General features: G+C 43.1%; 1 protein-coding gene across 6 annotated transcripts in view; it reads right to left on the reverse strand.

Moving 5' to 3' along the window:
• The window catches only part of DOCK8 (dedicator of cytokinesis 8), a 238,921-nt gene that overhangs the window by 109,762 nt on the left and 112,662 nt on the right, over window positions 1–16,497 (reverse strand). For all 6 annotated transcript variants that reach the window (XM_023213223.3, XM_023213218.3, XM_023213224.2 and 3 more), the window contains 2 exons: window positions 16,042–16,135; window positions 14,505–14,667 (listed from right to left, as the gene is read on the reverse strand). In XM_023213223.3, coding sequence (XP_023068991.1) covers window positions 14,505–14,667; window positions 16,042–16,135 — 257 coding nt within the window. The remainder of the gene's footprint in view (window positions 1–14,504; window positions 14,668–16,041; window positions 16,136–16,497) is intronic.

A 16,497-nucleotide genomic window follows, 5' to 3' on the forward strand; every position in this document is an offset into this window, starting at 1 on the left:
CTCCTGCTTGCTTGTTCTGATGAAGCCAATTGCTACGCTGTGAGCTGCCCCCATGAGAAAACATGTGGGGGAACTAAAGGAAGCCTCTGGCCTAGTGAGGAACTGAGGCCCTCAGCCTAACAACCCATGAGCAACTGCATCCTGCCAACAGCCACACGAGTGAGCTTGGGAGTGGATCCACCCCCAGGGCACCCTTGTGGTGATGGCAGCCTAGGCTGACATCCTCACTGCAGCCTTTCGAAGGCTCAGACCAAGCAGGTCAGCTGCACCTGCGTAACCTACATAAACCTGCGAGATAATGACTGTGGTTTTGAGCTGCAAAGGTTTTGTTTATAAATAGATAACTAATACAAGTATATACATTTTAAAAAGTATATGTCCAGTGTTCTTTGATATTTAAATATGTGTTTCCTTCAAAAAAAATGGTTTTACTTCAAAAATTTCTGCCTCAACAGGACCTCCTGGTCTAAGGACATAATATAACGACTCCTTATACAAAAATATTCTTTTTTTTTTTTAGATGGACACTTGGTCTGTCACTCAGGCTGGAGTGGAATGCCGTGATCTTGGCCCAGTGCAACCTCTGCTTCCCAGGTTCAAGTGAGTCTCCTGCCTCAGCCTCCTGAGTAGCTGGGATTACAGGTACCTGTTGCCACAGCTGGCTAATTTTAGTAGTTTTAGTAGAGACAGGGTTTCGCCATGTTGGCCAGGCTGGTCTCGAACTGCTGGTCTCAGGTGATCCACCTGCCTTGGCCTCCCAAAGTGCTGGGATTACAGGCATGAGCCACCGTGCCCGGCCACAAAAATATTCTTAATCACAAAATAGTCTCTTTGGAGTCAATTCAATCTCCAAAAAAGTATAAGAACATGAGAATTTCCAAAAGTATAAATAATTTTTCCTTGATTCCAGTTTTGATTATATGAACTAAATTAATTAATGTCTCCTAAAGGAGAATGCTAAAAGGTACCTAGTATAAACACCCTTCCTTTTCCCCTAAAGCAACACATTTTAAATGAAAACCTCCTGCAGTTAAAACCAAAATAAACATTTCAATAATATTTGGCTTTGCTCAAGACCTAAAAGTTAAGTGTAAAGATACCATTTGCATAGTCCAAATCTGGACTATGCTATATTTTTTTATTTTAAGGCCACCAGACAGAATTGTCAGATGGAGAACCAGCACCAACCAACCTGCATGTTCCTTTAACAGGCAGAGGGAGCACATTTTTCCCAGGCTTTGCAAATAGTTTCCTATAACAAATCTGCCAGCTGAGCAAAACACATATAAATACCAGAACGCTTCCAATTTCTGCTGGTGCTGAGGCTGATATTTTTGGTTATTTGGGGTAGATCCTTTATTAGTTCTCTATCTATTTAAAGAAACAGCCAATGAATAAATCAATAATCTTCATTAAAATGCTTGTTTTATCACTCTTGATGTTTTTAACATTGCTAGATGCCTTGGTTTGGGTTGGGGAAGAAAGCATTGGAATCGGGGGAAACAGCATGTCTGCTAGGAAATAAATTGGCCAGATGCCCCCAGCTACCTCTATAAACATATCCTTGCTTTAGGCACTTGGCAAGAGAGAGGATTTGTCTGAGTTTTGGAGGTAGAAGAACTTTCAAAGATCTCAAGGTGGTTGCAGGACAAAGTTGCATTACATGTCATTGCATAGATCAGCGTAGTTGCCTGTGGTTTCTAGTGTCTCTTAGGAGACTGGGATTTGCCTTCAAAGACACCCCTCCTTGTCTATTTCAGCACCGAGCATAGTGTCTGACACACAGCAGGGGCTTATAATATTGGTTAAGTGAATGCATCAACATTATTCACAGGGTGATGAGTATTGCTAGGCACATGAGATTTTTCAAAGGGAAGATATCCTGCTCCCTTTGTCCCTAATGACACATGCTGAGGAAGGAGCTGAGAAGAAGGGTTCCCACTCCCTACACTCACACCAGTGTGACAAGTCCACAAGGGGATATAGCATCCCCAGACCATTTTGAGGGTTAACAGTCCCTCTTACAGACTTCATTTCTTTCAGAGCTAGATATATAAAGTGTCAGCACTATTTTTTTTTTTTTTTTTTTTTTTGAGATAGAGTCTTACACTGTCACTGGACTGGAGTACAGCGGTGCGATCTTGGCTCACTGCAACCTCCGCCTCCAAGTTCAAGCAAGTCTCCTGCCTCAGCCTCCCAAGTAGCTGGGATTACAGGCGCCCACCACCACGCCCAGCTAATTTTCTGTATTTTGGTAGAGACAGGGTTTCACTATGTTGGCCAGGCTTGTCTCAAACTCTTGACCTTGTCATCCACCCACCTCAGCCTCCCAAAGTGCTGGGATTACAGGCGTGAGCCACCATGCCTGGCCAAGTGTCACCACTTGGTTTGGCTGCTGACCTGGGATACCAATTCTCATGCTAGAGTTTGGTTCAGTTTCATCACAACTCTGGGAGGAAACATTAGAGGTTGCATAAAATAAGCATATTCTCTCTGGACTCTTGTGTTCCACCCCAAGAGCATCATGGTGAGGCTCATGCTTAGCAGTAATAATAATTCTATGCTCAATGCTGTGGACCATGGCTCCTGTCACAATCGGTGACCTTGACGGGGCAGTTAGGCCCTAAAGCCTATTGCCTGGAGTCCCATCCAGCTTTGCAGGCAGCTATCTCCAGAGTTGTGTGTCAGCAGCTACCTGCACCATGCCTCCCATTCCCCTAGTTCTAGGTTTGCCGTGGAGTTGATGTTTAGCAACATCAAACATTTCTCCTGCTGCTACTGCATTCTCCACTTCCTTTTCAAAATTGCCACGTGCTCGAAGTCCACCAAACATGCATATGAATCCCTTAACTGGCATGTCTAGAGAATCACTGATTAGGTAAATGCTAAATTTCTAGACAAATCTTGATTCTCACAGGGTTCTTGCTGACTTCAGGGAAAGTTCTATAAGGGAGTTGGAAACACTGGATACAGTGCAAAAATGCAGGGTTTACATGCCACTGGCTATTGCTAGAGAGCTGTCGAGGGAAGACTGTGGCCATGACGTCTTTAACCAGAAAGTATCATCACTATCCTGTTGCTCTAAGTAGACAGACTTGGGACATAAAGAGGAAAACTTCCTGTTCTTCACACCTTCCCCTCCCATTCCACTTTCTCAGTCCCATTCAGTGGGTATTTCTGTGCCTACTGAGTAGATGCTGTGAGCTGACATAGCCTGCTCTACCTGCATAGAAGATAAGTTGTCAAATGGAGCCCAGTCTCAATTCCAGGACCAGGGGAAGAAACAGTGAAGGAAGACTGTAATGTGATTATCAAAAACTTGAACATGATTTGCCAATGGGCAGCTCTAATGACAGCTTTGTGGCATCCAAAAAAATTGCAGACAATCTTCGAGCCTTTGTGATTGGTAAGTGAGAAAGGCACTCCCTACCGGGGCCCTTTTCCAGCCATGATTGGTGTTGAAGGTAGTGACCAACTATCTGTCCTTCTGACCTGCCCAAGACCAGGGTGCCACTCTAGAAACAAGACTGTAGAAAAACTGATTTCTCCAGGTCCAATCCAGTCCTGGATGATGAGATTACATCAAAACCTCACTGGAGAAAGGCCTTCCCCAGTTACCTACTTAGAGTTTAATTTCAGTCAGAGGTAGACCATACAAGGCAAATCCTGGTGGACCCCCGACCCTACCAGGACCTATCAGGAAGCTAGAGAAATTAGGGATGTCGCTGGCGTCTCCTGTTGGCCATATGGTGCCACCACCCAGCTCCTACAACAAAACCCCAGTGAACTAGGCTAATTGTCAACCGGCCTCATCCCCTTCCCATGCCAATCCCAAAAAGCACTTCCTGAGTGAGCTCCAATACACTGATTTTTGTCCTGATGGGAGAAATACTATGAATCTCTGCCACCCTCAGGAAGTTTGCAATCAGGACGGACGTCCACAGCTCTGATCCTGTGTCCATTCTTTGGCACCAGAGTTGCCGCCTGTCAGGCTTGACTGGTCCCCCTTCAGTGATTCTTCTTCCACATTCCTCCCCGTTGAGGTTGCTATCTACGTTCCATCCAAACAAAATTATATTGGTTTCAAAATAATGCAGGGAGCGGCATTGAGGAGCACAGGTGTTATTATTCCGCTTATCCGCAGAGTGAGGACAAACCACTAATTTGATGTTTGTTCTTTACAAAAGAGGAAGCAGCCATCAATCAATTCCTCCCCGCCGAGGGTAGGCTGGTTATTAAAGTGAAAGAAAACCTGCCAGAAAACCAAACCCCTGCCCTTTCTCTCTCCCCAGTAAGACTATCTCATTGATGTTCTAAGAGAATTAAAGTGGCATGAACGTGTCCTGGATGGCATGTACATTGGCAGAATCTAGTTCAACAGTCATTAAGTTAAAAGTATTGTAACCAGGAAATAAATGCAAAGGTAAAAGATGCAAGAAGAGTGGCACCTCCCAGTCCTTTGGGAGGCTGAGGTAGGAAGATTGCTTGAGGCTAGGAGTTCAAGACCAGCCTGGGCAACAGAGTGAGACCTTGTCTCCAGAAAACATAAAATAAGTAGCTGGCGTGGTGACACACAACAGTGGTCCTAGCTTCTTGGGAGGCTGAGGTGGGAAGATCGCTTGAGCCCAGGAGTTTGAGGCTGCAGTGAGCTAGAATCATACTACTTCACTCCAATCTGGGAGACAGAGCAAGACCCTGTCTCTTAAAATAAGAAAATGCAAGAAGGGCATGAGAAAACAGAACTCCAAGTTTGCGATGAGCTGAGCTTGAGGAGCACAGGGAGATTTCTGGAAAGGTGAGAATGAGGGGAGGCCACGTTTTCAACAATGGGAGTAAGGGAAGAACAAACAAGCTGAGAAGGGCTATTGGAGGGCAGGGGAAAGAGAAAGAAGAAACAGATAACATTAAGTGAAGAATAATTGTTCATGCCCCTATTCTGAGAAGCAAATTCACCCAAGTCTGAGCCAAAGAGAATGAATTGGAATTCTAAGGTTTCTGAGAAAAATTCAGAGACTATTGTGTATATTTGTGCATATTACCTTTAAGGACATTAACCGACACCTTGAGAGAACAGAAATGTAAATCTGTTAATAGGATAACGAAACTGGTCTGTTTCCTGTGAGCTGATTGAGGGAAGTTTAGAAACGCTGCTAAACTTGTCTTTGAACCCTGATAGGAGAGAAAGCTCAGCCCATGTCACCCTTATCAAGTGAGTGGAGTGGCACAAAAGGAACGACCAGGTTGGGTTTAAAAGCTATAACTCTTGGGAAAGATAAGAAATAGGCTTTGAGATTTTCTTATTGCTAAATGTACAATTATTAGCCTGGGCATGGAAACCCCTTAGAAATCATTCAAATGAGCCATTATGTTGAGCTCCTCTAATTTTATCCTTATGAAGCCATGATATTTATATTCCCACTAATAGTTACATGAATCTCAGTTTACATTTTGAAAGTTGTCAAAGAACATGAAACAAAGCAGGCAGAACTGGCACATTTTTTGAAAGTTTTAGAATCTTTCTGTTGTTTATACCAGTGGGTTAAGAAATTTCATCTTTTAACTATAAAAGACACATGACATCTGATGAATTAGCCATGGTTTTAAACAATTACCTTATTATGCTATCAAAATACAGTCCTTTCAACCACTGACAGCTCTGTTTTATTTTGTACTGTGGGGTTTACCTGCACCTCCCACTCAGTTTCTTCCCTTGGGAAACCCTGACGCAGCATCTCATATTTTGCCTGAGTATAAGATGATCCGGAAGTATAAGATGATTCCCTACTTCTGCTGAGGGCCCAAGGGTAGCCTGTCTGAGGCCTGAAACCACAGGATATCCATTAAGGAGAGCTGTTAAAATACCTCTGCTTTAGAGATGGCCGAACACTCCCAGGGAAAGGTGGATGAATGCTGACCTTTGGGGGCATCTGTAAAGTACATGAGGAGGTCAGAACTGAGGATGAAAAAGCTACAAAGTAGCGTCCCCACAACTTCCCAGTCACAAAAGAAATAAGACTAAACAGTTCCCCAAAGCTGTCTCATTAGAAGAGAACAAGCCACTGCAAAGGACTGATTTTAAAAAATAATTTTTAAAACTAACAAAAGTATAGAAATCAAAGAAAAAAGGCTTTTTGGATTTTAGGTGCTCCCTCTAATCTAGACAAACTTATTCAAGATCACAGATCAAAGTTAGTCAAAAGCCTAACTTTGCCTTAATTTCATCACCACTTCTCCATTGCTTCTGCCTCCACCAACCAGTGTAACCCATGTAGAAACACGATGCCTCATGAACCTTCCTGCTGAATTCTATGTATAGGATAGTGGAAAAATGACACTCGTCACTGTTAAACCGACAGCAGGACTTTTAGGTAGGACAGTTGTATATGGGCTGTAACACCAAAGCATTGTGGACTCAAATGAGTATAAAATAAGGAGAGTGATATGGAGTTGTGAACGGTGGAATCAGTGGCACTAATGTACACAGCACCTCCTTACTCTTACTTCCTACCTGCCTCAACCATGATTCTAGGAAAATTTGGTACATTCTTTGGTTTACATACGAGGCAGAATTGGTGAATGTGTAAATATTTATAGTAAGCAACTCTCCCCAAAATGATAAGATTTCGATCTCTAGCTACATTAAGGGATGCATCTCTTGATCCCCCTCCCCACTACACCTTCCCCAAAAATGCCAGAGGTCTAAGGTCAGGACTTACTGATGAAAGGAGGCAGAAACTGACAGGCTAGAATAAAATCCTTTGCGAAAAATGACAACAGTGATCACGTAGGACGCTGCAATACTTTTCAGTTTTTCTTGGTCTTGCACTTCAAGGGCAAAAAGTAAAATATGCGTCCTACTTTCATAAATCACGACTTCATATGTTTTGTAACAAAAAAGGTAGTCGTGTGTCTGAATCTAGAAAGTGAGTGAATTGTGCCCTCTAGTGGTTGAATGTTATACTGGAACGGTAGCTTTGTTGTCATAACCTTAGGCAATTGGTTCTCTCCTGAATTTTTTCGTTCTTACAAATAGGAGGATTACTGAGTTTTGGAGCAAGGCATTAGGAATGCGGGGATTGTGTTCCTGATTTATTATTGAGACCAAGCTGCAACCAGCACCAGAAATTTCACTTTGTCTTTGTCTCCATTCCTTGGCTAATTTAAATGACTAGATTTTGCCTGGGCTGCCACTGCCCTTCCTAAGTAAATGGTTTGCTTATAAAAGCTTCTGTTCCATAAGCAACTGCTTGCTAAGCCTAGTAAAACCAAGGATTGGGCTTCCAAATCATCTTATACTTAGGACAGAGTTTTCTGTTTTTTTGAGAGTGTCTCACTCGGTCGCCCAGGATGGAGAGCAGTGGGCATCATCATGGCTCACTGTAGCCTTGACCTTCCTAGGTTAAGCGATCCTCCTGCCTCAGCCTCCCAAGTAACTGGGACTGCAGGTGCAGACCCCCACCCCTGGCTAATTTGTTGCTGTTGTTGTAGAGACAGGGTCTCACTATGTTGCCTAGGCTGGTCTTGAACTCCTGGGCTCAATGGATCCTCCCACCTCGGCCTCCCAAAGTGCTGGGATTGCAGGTGTGAGCCGCTGTGCCTGGTATGGAGCATTGGACAACTCCACACAGTAGAGGAACTCACTAAGGGTCAGTGGAAGCTTCCCTTCCATGGGAAGGAGGGGGAAGATTTGATTTAAACAAAAGAGAGTGTCAGACCACCAGTGCCCCATCCCAGACCTCCTGAATGGGAGTCTCCAGGGTGGGGCTGGACACTTAACTCTAATGCACAACCACCCTTCCTTCCCCCAGCACTGAGAAGATCCACTCCTAATATAGAGCTGACTGGGCTTAAACTGGGAATCCATTTCCTTGGATGAAATAAAGTCCCTTTCAAAGATACTCCCCATGTTCTGCCCCCCTTCCTAACCACTTCGTTTGGAGTTATTTCTGGTTCATTTCTTTCCTTAGAAATTCTAGTCACTAAATCATAACTCGCAGATGTTCCTTCCGGTCAGCTCCTGCATACATGCTATGCCATTCTTTTTCCCCCGCAGAAGAGAAGGCGTGTAGTACTCCTTAAGACTCCACTGCGATATGCGAGCACATCCCTGTCAGGTCAGATCAGACTTCTGGTCTGAGAACATTCAGTTGAATAGGAGGAGTGCTGAAAACAGCTAATTATCCATCAGAGAAATCATGCTCCAACTGATATACTTGTTCTCGGCAAGCACAGTCCTCCACAGCAAGTCTGATAATTGGATAAACAAGACCTCAGAGGCTCTCGGGGGCTGAAATGAGAGATGAAAATGTACTTTATGTAGCTCTCTTTACTGTAATCACCAGTTAAAGGGACAGCAGGGAGCTTAACAAGCTCATTACAACCTCAGCACCTGTGATCTCTGCACATACCCCCCCTGGCGGCCTCAGGATAGGATGTCCTTGAAGGCCTTGCTGGGCCTTGGCTTCAGCCCATGCTGTTTTCATTCTGCCCCCACCAGAAAGCAGCTGGTGTTTCTAATACCAGCTGTTGGGCCACATGGAAAATAAGCCAGGAGTTGGTGAAAATGTGTTCCTAGGCAAACCACTAGTATTTTCTTAATCTGAACACAGAGCAAGGAATGCCAAGCTTGGATTTAGATAATCCTTTTCATCAACTCAGTTTTTCCAGCTGTTCTGCTCTGCTTTCAGAATTTCTGTCCTTCTGCTTTTGATTTCTCAGAGCCTCCTGCCTGACTGTGGTTCAGGGGACCCTGATCTAGCTCCATGCCTCTAACCCACAGAGGCTGCACATGGCACTGCAGAGGGCCCAAGGCCCTGGTTTGGGAGCCCCTGGTCATTCCTGGGATAAACACTTCTGGCTCTAGAAGTTGGTCTCTATTGTTAGAGTAAGCATTTATTTTATGAATGCCCAACCCTCACTGACCCATGGGGATACTTCCGGGAGCACTACCCAGTTCTACCAGAACTCATCTACAGCTGTTCCTTAAAGAAACTTGAATAAGGTAGAGACACAGGGCAGCACTCACACATTACCACAATTACATTTGCACCAACCTAATACAATAGAATGTAACTTGAATGGTGCCCCGCATAGGACACCTGAAGGGGCAGGGCAAAGAAAAGAGGCAGTGAAGAGGTGGGAGGAAGGTGAGGCTGGGGACTGGAAGGCAATGCCGGTCTATCCCAAGCCAACTTCACCTGAGGCTCTGTGGCAGCTGCTCCTTTAAGAGAGGTAAAGATAACTGGAGTTCAACTCAAGTGATGTTCAACTGAAACCCTCATCAATACCAAAATCCTCAAATGTGTGACTCTGGTTACCACTGGCACTCAAGGCCAGATGACATCCGCCATTAGAACCAGGTAATAGTTCCCTCCACCCAAGGGGGCTCTGCAGTTTATGTTAAGGGCACACGAATTTGAAATCCCAAACCTGGCTTTCTCAGTGTAAGCATTTATTGTTTGGCCCGATAGATGTATTGTCTACAAGTTCCAGGTAGATCAACTTTTTATAAGTCAAGCCATATTTCAAATTCATGAGGTGAATCCTCTATAAATGAAGAAATATCCCTGAATTTATCTGCCCCACAAATCTTCATTTTCATTTATTTGATTTCTTTAAGGGATACAACTATGACCAGGATTATTGATTGGCATGGAAATAGCAACATCAACAGTGAAAGTTACCTGACAGACTCTTGGAATGAGAAGAAATCTGGATTTCTTCAATTAAGAAATAGGAACTGCTGTCCCTACCAAAATTATAATGCTTTTTTTTTTTTTTTCTTTTTTTTTTTTTCTCTGTTGCCCAGGCTGGAGTGCAATGGCGGGATCTCAGCTCACTGCAACTTCTGCTTCCTGGGTTCAAGCGATTCTCCTGCCTCAGCCTCCTGAGTAGCTGGGATTACAGGCACCCACCACCATGCCCAGCTACTTTTTGTATTTTTAGTGGAGACGAGGGTTTACCATGTTGGCCAGGCTAGTCTCGAACTCTTGACCTCACTCAGGTGATTCACCCGGCTCAGCCTCCGAAAGTGCTAGGATTACAGGCGTGAGCCACCGCACCCGGAACAAAATGGTAATACTCTTGGGAGTGATAAGACTAATCCACACCTGTTATCGATACCATAGCGAATGAGTTTAGAGATCTTTGCTTGAAAAGAGACTTTTATTTTGGAGATCAGTATAGAAAGGCCACGAGGCCCAGGTTTTTTGAGGTATGGGGCGATGGCAAGGAACAAAAAGAGAGGCAAATGGACAGAAATGAAAAGGTGAGGTCACCCAAGGCAAACTGAGCTTGCCAATTTTATCTGGGGTTCAGACCTCACTGGATTCTTTCCATTTTCATGTCGTGGATGGGGGGGAGGTGCAGGAAAGGGGACACTCGTCTGGGACTGGGGAACTGTCAAGACCAATCGAATCAAAACCACTCTAAAGCACACAAGAACTGGAGAAGAAAACCAAAAATTTAAAACAAGAGATTTAGACAAGATGCTTCCTAAATTCTGTGAAATGTTCATGAAGATTCTGAACCAAGTTCATTCTCTCTCTCTTTCCTTAAATAGACTATAAAATATTGGCGACCTGGGAGCCAAGAGAAAGGGCCACAACCATACTAGAGAGAAGTCTCTTCTGTCATTCCCCAGAGTGAAGACCTGGTTTCTAACAGGGTGGCCTTGGCATTTCTAACGGGGTGTCCTTGGCACTTCTACAGTGCCCAGTACAGCTCAAGAATATTAACTCTGTATTTGCGGGTCTGTTTCTCATGATGACAAGTTGGGTCCATTGTAAACCGTCCAGACTTGTCCTTCTTTGCCCTCCTACATTTCTGAATCATTCAGTGCGCTAATGCATTCTAAGTCCCACTGTGATGTAATTAAGGGATAATGTTTGCAGCAAGGAGTAGACAGCGTTGTAAATGCCACCTGTGGGTGACTAAATGCTGAGGGGAAGTTGAATAACTATAGAATTCATTGGGTGCAAATCTATTCCAATGCCACAAGCATTTCTTCCCCAATTATAGGATAAACTTTCTAAAAGATACAAAGCATCCATAAGCAAACATTTTCATGTCTTCATCTTCCTTTAAGGAATAGAGAATTGAAACTACTGCATCCTAAGAATGCTAATCTCATCTAGGAGGGAAACTTGGGGACTAAGTTTAGATGTAAGGAATGAGGATTGAAAATGAAGAGCTGCTCCAGGAAGGATTAAATGGGGAAATATGTGTACACCTCCTAAATACTGTAATGAAGAACTCTCCATTCCTAACTGTGTGAATAGCTGCTTGTATTTCTCACTATAATTTTATTTTCTAAACTATTATTTTTTCTAGAGATAGGGTCTCACTCTGTTGCTTGATCTGGAGAGGAGTGGCACGACCATAGCTCACTGTTACCTCGAATTTCTGGGCTCAACAATCCTCTGCCTCAGCCTTCTGAGTAGCTAGAACTACAGAGACGCACGATACCACACCTGGGTAATTTTTAAAATGTTTTGTAGAGATGGGGTCTCACTATGTTGCCTGGGCTGATCTTAAACTCCTAGCTTCAAGCGATCCTCCAGCCTTAGCCTCCCAAAGCAGCAGGGTTATAGTGTGAGCCACTGTATCTGGCCACCTCACTGTAATTTTTGATCTCAAGGAACCATTCACTTTTCCTTTCTGGGTCTTAATTTTTGTGCATCCGGAAATGTAAGGGTGGGGATGCTTGGATCAGGTGAGCTCTGAAGTTCTTTGCATTTTAGTTCCACATATGTCCTACTGGAAAGTACGGATGAGGAACTGGAAAATGGGAATTGTCTTACCCTGCTGTTAGGACTGCAAATGTAAAATTTTAGAAAGCTAAGACTGAAATGTATATTGCTTGTGACTTGGTAATTTCACGTTTAGGTGTATTTCTTAAAGAAACTTTCACAAATGTGTACAGAGGGGCAAAGACAAAAAGTCTTACTCCATAGTGTTTGTAAGAGCTGAAAACTTGAAAAAGACATAAACACATATCAACAAGGAAATGAATAAAATATGGCTTTTTCACAAAGGAATACTATACAACAGTTAAAAGAAATCTTTTAACTCTTGGATGGGCACAGTGGCTCACGCCTGTAATCCCAGCACTTTGGGAGGCTGAGGCAGGTGGATCACGAGATCAGGAGTTCAAGACCAGCCTGGCCAAGATGGTGTAACCCTGTCTCTACTAAAAATACAAGAATTAACTGAGTGCAGTGGCAGGTACCTGTAGTCCCAGCTATTCGGGCGGCTGAGGCAGGAGAATCGTTTGAACCCGGGAGGCGGAGGTTGCAGTGAGCTGAGATCACACCACTGCACTCCAGCCTGGGTGACAGAGCGAGACTCCATATCAAAAATAATAATAATAATAATAACAACAAACCTTTATATGAATCAATATTGATATTTCTAAAAATGCAAGCCATTAAAAAGTTTGCATTGGTAAAATTTGTGGAAATCTGGGTAAGTAGAAAGAAAAATGACTCATGACTTCATAGTAATACTCAAACAAAAAAAGAAAAAATGAAAAAGAAAAACAAATCAATCTTTTGAGTGACAAAAACAAAGTATAATGTAACAGCTAGAGCAGCAAACCTCAACCTTTTTGGCAGCAGAGGCCGGTTTCATGGAAGACAATTTTCCATGGACTGGGGTAGCAGCGGGGGATGGGGGTGGTTTTGGGATGACTTAACCACATTCTATTTATTGTGTGCTTTATTTCTATTCTTATTACATTGCAATCTATAATGAAATAATTATATAACTCATCATAATATAGAATCAGTAGGAGTCCTGAGCTTGTTTTCCTGCAACCAGAGGGCCCCATGTGAAGGTGATGGGAGACAGCCACAAATTATCAGGCATTAGATTCTCATAAGGAGTGCACAACCTAGATCCCTCGCATATGCAGTTCACAATAGGGTTTGTGCTCCTGTGAGAATCTAATGTCGCTACTGATCTGACAGGAGGAGGAGTTCAGGTGGTAATGCACGCAATGGGGAGTGGCTGTAAATGAAGCTTCACTCACCTGCTGCTCATGTTCTGCTATGCGGTCTGGTTCCTCACAGGCCAAGGACCAGTAATGGTCTATGGCCCGGGGGTTGGGGACCCCTGACCTAGAGTGTGAAGTCATTTGTGTACATTTTAAATGAATATAAAGATAATGGCATTGAGTGTTCACAGATGTGTGTGTGTGTAAGTGTGTGTAAAAGGAGAAAAAATAGGACACACATAATTTCCTGATGATAAAAGTTTAGGAGGTGAGGTACAAGTCTGTGACTGGAGACTGGGGATAAAGAAGTCTTCAACCGAATCAGTACCACTGTATTTCTTTTATATAAAAACACAGAAAACAGCAATGTTATTTCTGGATGGTGGGGAAGAGATGCTTTTGATAGACAGCATCATTTTCTGCATTAAGGGAAATAGTCTCAAAATAAAGACTTGTATGAGCATTAATGCCTTCGGCAGATGTGTGTTGACAAGCACTTCTTCCAGACCACATGGAATAGGTCAGGTGCCACCATATGCAATTCAGAAACCAAGACAGCCCAACCTGTTAGGCCTTTAGTGTCTAGCTCTGTACTCTCCAATATGGTAGACACATACAGCTACTTGACTTTAAATTAAAATTAATTAAAATTATTTTTTCAGTTCCTCCATTGCACTGGCCACATTTCAAATGTTGAACAGCCACATGTGATTAGTGGCTATTGTACTGGTGGCACACATATAGAACATTTCTGTTACTGCCATAAATTCTTTTGGAATGTGTGCCACTATTATGTTATTGCTGTAAATTCTATTGGAAAAAGCTAGTCTTTAGGTCTTTTGACAACTAGCACATTTTGGTCACATTGCTCTTTTTCTAGTATGTCCTTCTGCACAGAGGAAAACGAAGGTAATGACTAGCAGATTTTTTTTTTTTAATCTCTGGAAAACATACGTCCACTATAATCCTAATCTACAATTACATCTGAAGTAACACTTTCTTGTTAAAGAGAATTAGGTGAACTATGTTTAGAAAGAGATGTGGCAATCACCTGTCATTACATAAATACCACATTTCATTTTCCTAAAACTTAGGAAGTAGGAAGACAGGTTGAAGGATGAGAAAACATTATTCAAATAAAACTCAGAATGTGAGTTCAATGGTTTTCCAAGAACCTGCTTTTCTTTTTCTTTTTCTTTTCTTTTCTTTCTTTCTTTTTTTTTTGAGACAGAGTCTGGTTCTGTCTCCCAGGCTGGAGTGCAGTGGTGCGATCTTGGCTCACTGCAACCTCTGCCTCCTGGGCTGAAGCTATTCTCCTGCCTCGGCCTCCCAAGTAGCTGGGATTACAGGCATGCACCACCATGCCCAGCTAATTTTTGTATATGTTGTAGACACAGGGTTTTGCCATGTTGCCCAGGCTGGTCTCAAGCAATCCTCCTGCCTTGGCCTCCCCAAAGTGCTGGGATAATTGTGTGAGCCACCACACCCGGCCTGAACCTGTGTTTCTTACCTGTACACTGTATGAGGGACATATACTTCTCGTGTTGGAAATTCCAAAATCTCTTTGTGCGGGCGTGTCCGGTTTTCAGGAAAGGGTTTCACGGGCAGCATTTCAGGAGTCAGACAGCAATTGATGATCTCTGGAGCTGTAGAAATCTCTAGTCTGAGCAAGCCTAATGGGAGTAAATAGGAATGTTCTAGTAAAGAAACTGCCATGTTATGAAGGAATCAAGAAGGATTGTTGCACTGTGTTTCTTTCATGAAAATAAGAACAAACTATAGTACTATAAAAAAGTTTTGGAGCTAATTTCCTACAGTTTGAAAAAAGTATGTCATGATAACCTTTGAGATTTAGCCTCTATAAAATAAAATATAAAGCAAGAAATTGTAAAATGAGAAGAAATGGACTAGAGGATTTTTAAAGTTCCTTCCTGAATTACCACAGTATAATTTTACATAGTTAAGTAACTTCCATGCATTGCTAGCAGTAAAAATTGGGAGTTTTAAAACTGGCTTCCAGCTGGACACAGTGGCTCACGCCTGTAATCCCAGCGCTTTGGGAGGCTGAGGCAGGTGGATCACAAGGTCAAGAGATTGAGACCATCCTGGCCAACAGGGTGAACCCCAGTCTCTACTAAAAATACAAAAAATTAACCAGGCGTGGTGGTGGGCGCCTGTAGTACCAGCTACTCAGGAGGCTGAGGCAAGAGGATCACTTGAACCCAGGTGGCAGAGGTTGGAGTGAGCTGAGATTGTGCCATTATACTGCAGCCTGGTGACAGAGCGAGACTCCATCTCAAAAAAAAACAAAAACAAAAACAAAAAAACCAAACTGGCTTCTGTGGGCCTGAGGATGCTACAGAAGTACCTCCAGGGCTGCTGAGTGAGGATAAGGAAGGTGCCTTTGCCTTCTACCAAAGCATCTCACATTCACTTTTTTAAAGCTAAGTATAATATTTTATTTGATTAAAGGGGCTCCTCTGTTTAAACAATTATCTTATTATCTGAGAAACCAGATCTAAAGCACAAGATTTGTTTACGAAATCAATCCTTTAAGAAAATTAAAAACATTAATAGGTTTGCCAAAAACAGAACAATTCAGATTCTTAACCCCTAACACAAAATCTCACATTTCACTTGGCAAACATGATTATTATTATTATTGTTTTGAGACGGAGTCTCGCTCTGTTGCCCAGGCTGGAAGTGCAGTGACGCGATCTCAGCTCACTGCAAGCTCCGCCTCCCAGGTTCATGCCATTCTCCTACCTCAGCCTCCCGAGTAGCTGGGACTACAGGTGCCTGCCACCACGCCTGGCTAATCTTTTGTATTTTTAGTAGAGATGGGGTTTCACCGAGTTAGCCAGGATGTTTTCGATCTCCTGACCTCGTGATCTGCCTGCCTCAGCCTCCCAAAGTGCTGGGATTACAGGCGTGAGCCACCGCCCATGGCTGCAAACATGATTTTATAAATTCTGGCATTAGACAAAGAATGTGTCTAATGATAAGCGGTTGGGCACAGCTAAAGAGGATAAAAATGTCATTCACACCTGGAATTGACTTGACTCGTCTCTGTAAGGATGAAGATCTTTTGTAGTCAGCTAAAAACTTGAATAAGTCTTCATCACTAAGGCGATCTCCTTCCTGCCAAGAGAAAAGTCAGAGTTAGTGTACATGCACCTTTGACTCTTGGGTTGGGGACCAACGATTTCTGGGAAGATTTTTACCTTTAAGTTTTATTCTCACAAGTCTTTCATAGAAATTAGGATTATAGGCAGCTCTGAAATCACTGAGTTCCACTTCTTGTTAAATCCTTCTCAGTCACTGATGACTCACTGTGCCTCAGCCTCTCATCAGTCCTTCTGGGATGGGGGCTTCTGCTGTACTCTAAGGACGCCTGTCTGACCATTAGAAAACCAGGCCAAAAGCTTCCCCCTCTATAACTCTCACCCTCTGATGCCAGTTTTACCCCCTGGAACAATACAGAATAAGTTTACTTTCCTCTT

This window comes from Piliocolobus tephrosceles, chromosome 14, assembly GCF_002776525.5.
Source record: "Piliocolobus tephrosceles isolate RC106 chromosome 14, ASM277652v3, whole genome shotgun sequence".
Classification (NCBI taxonomy): Eukaryota; Metazoa; Chordata; class Mammalia; order Primates; family Cercopithecidae; genus Piliocolobus; species Piliocolobus tephrosceles.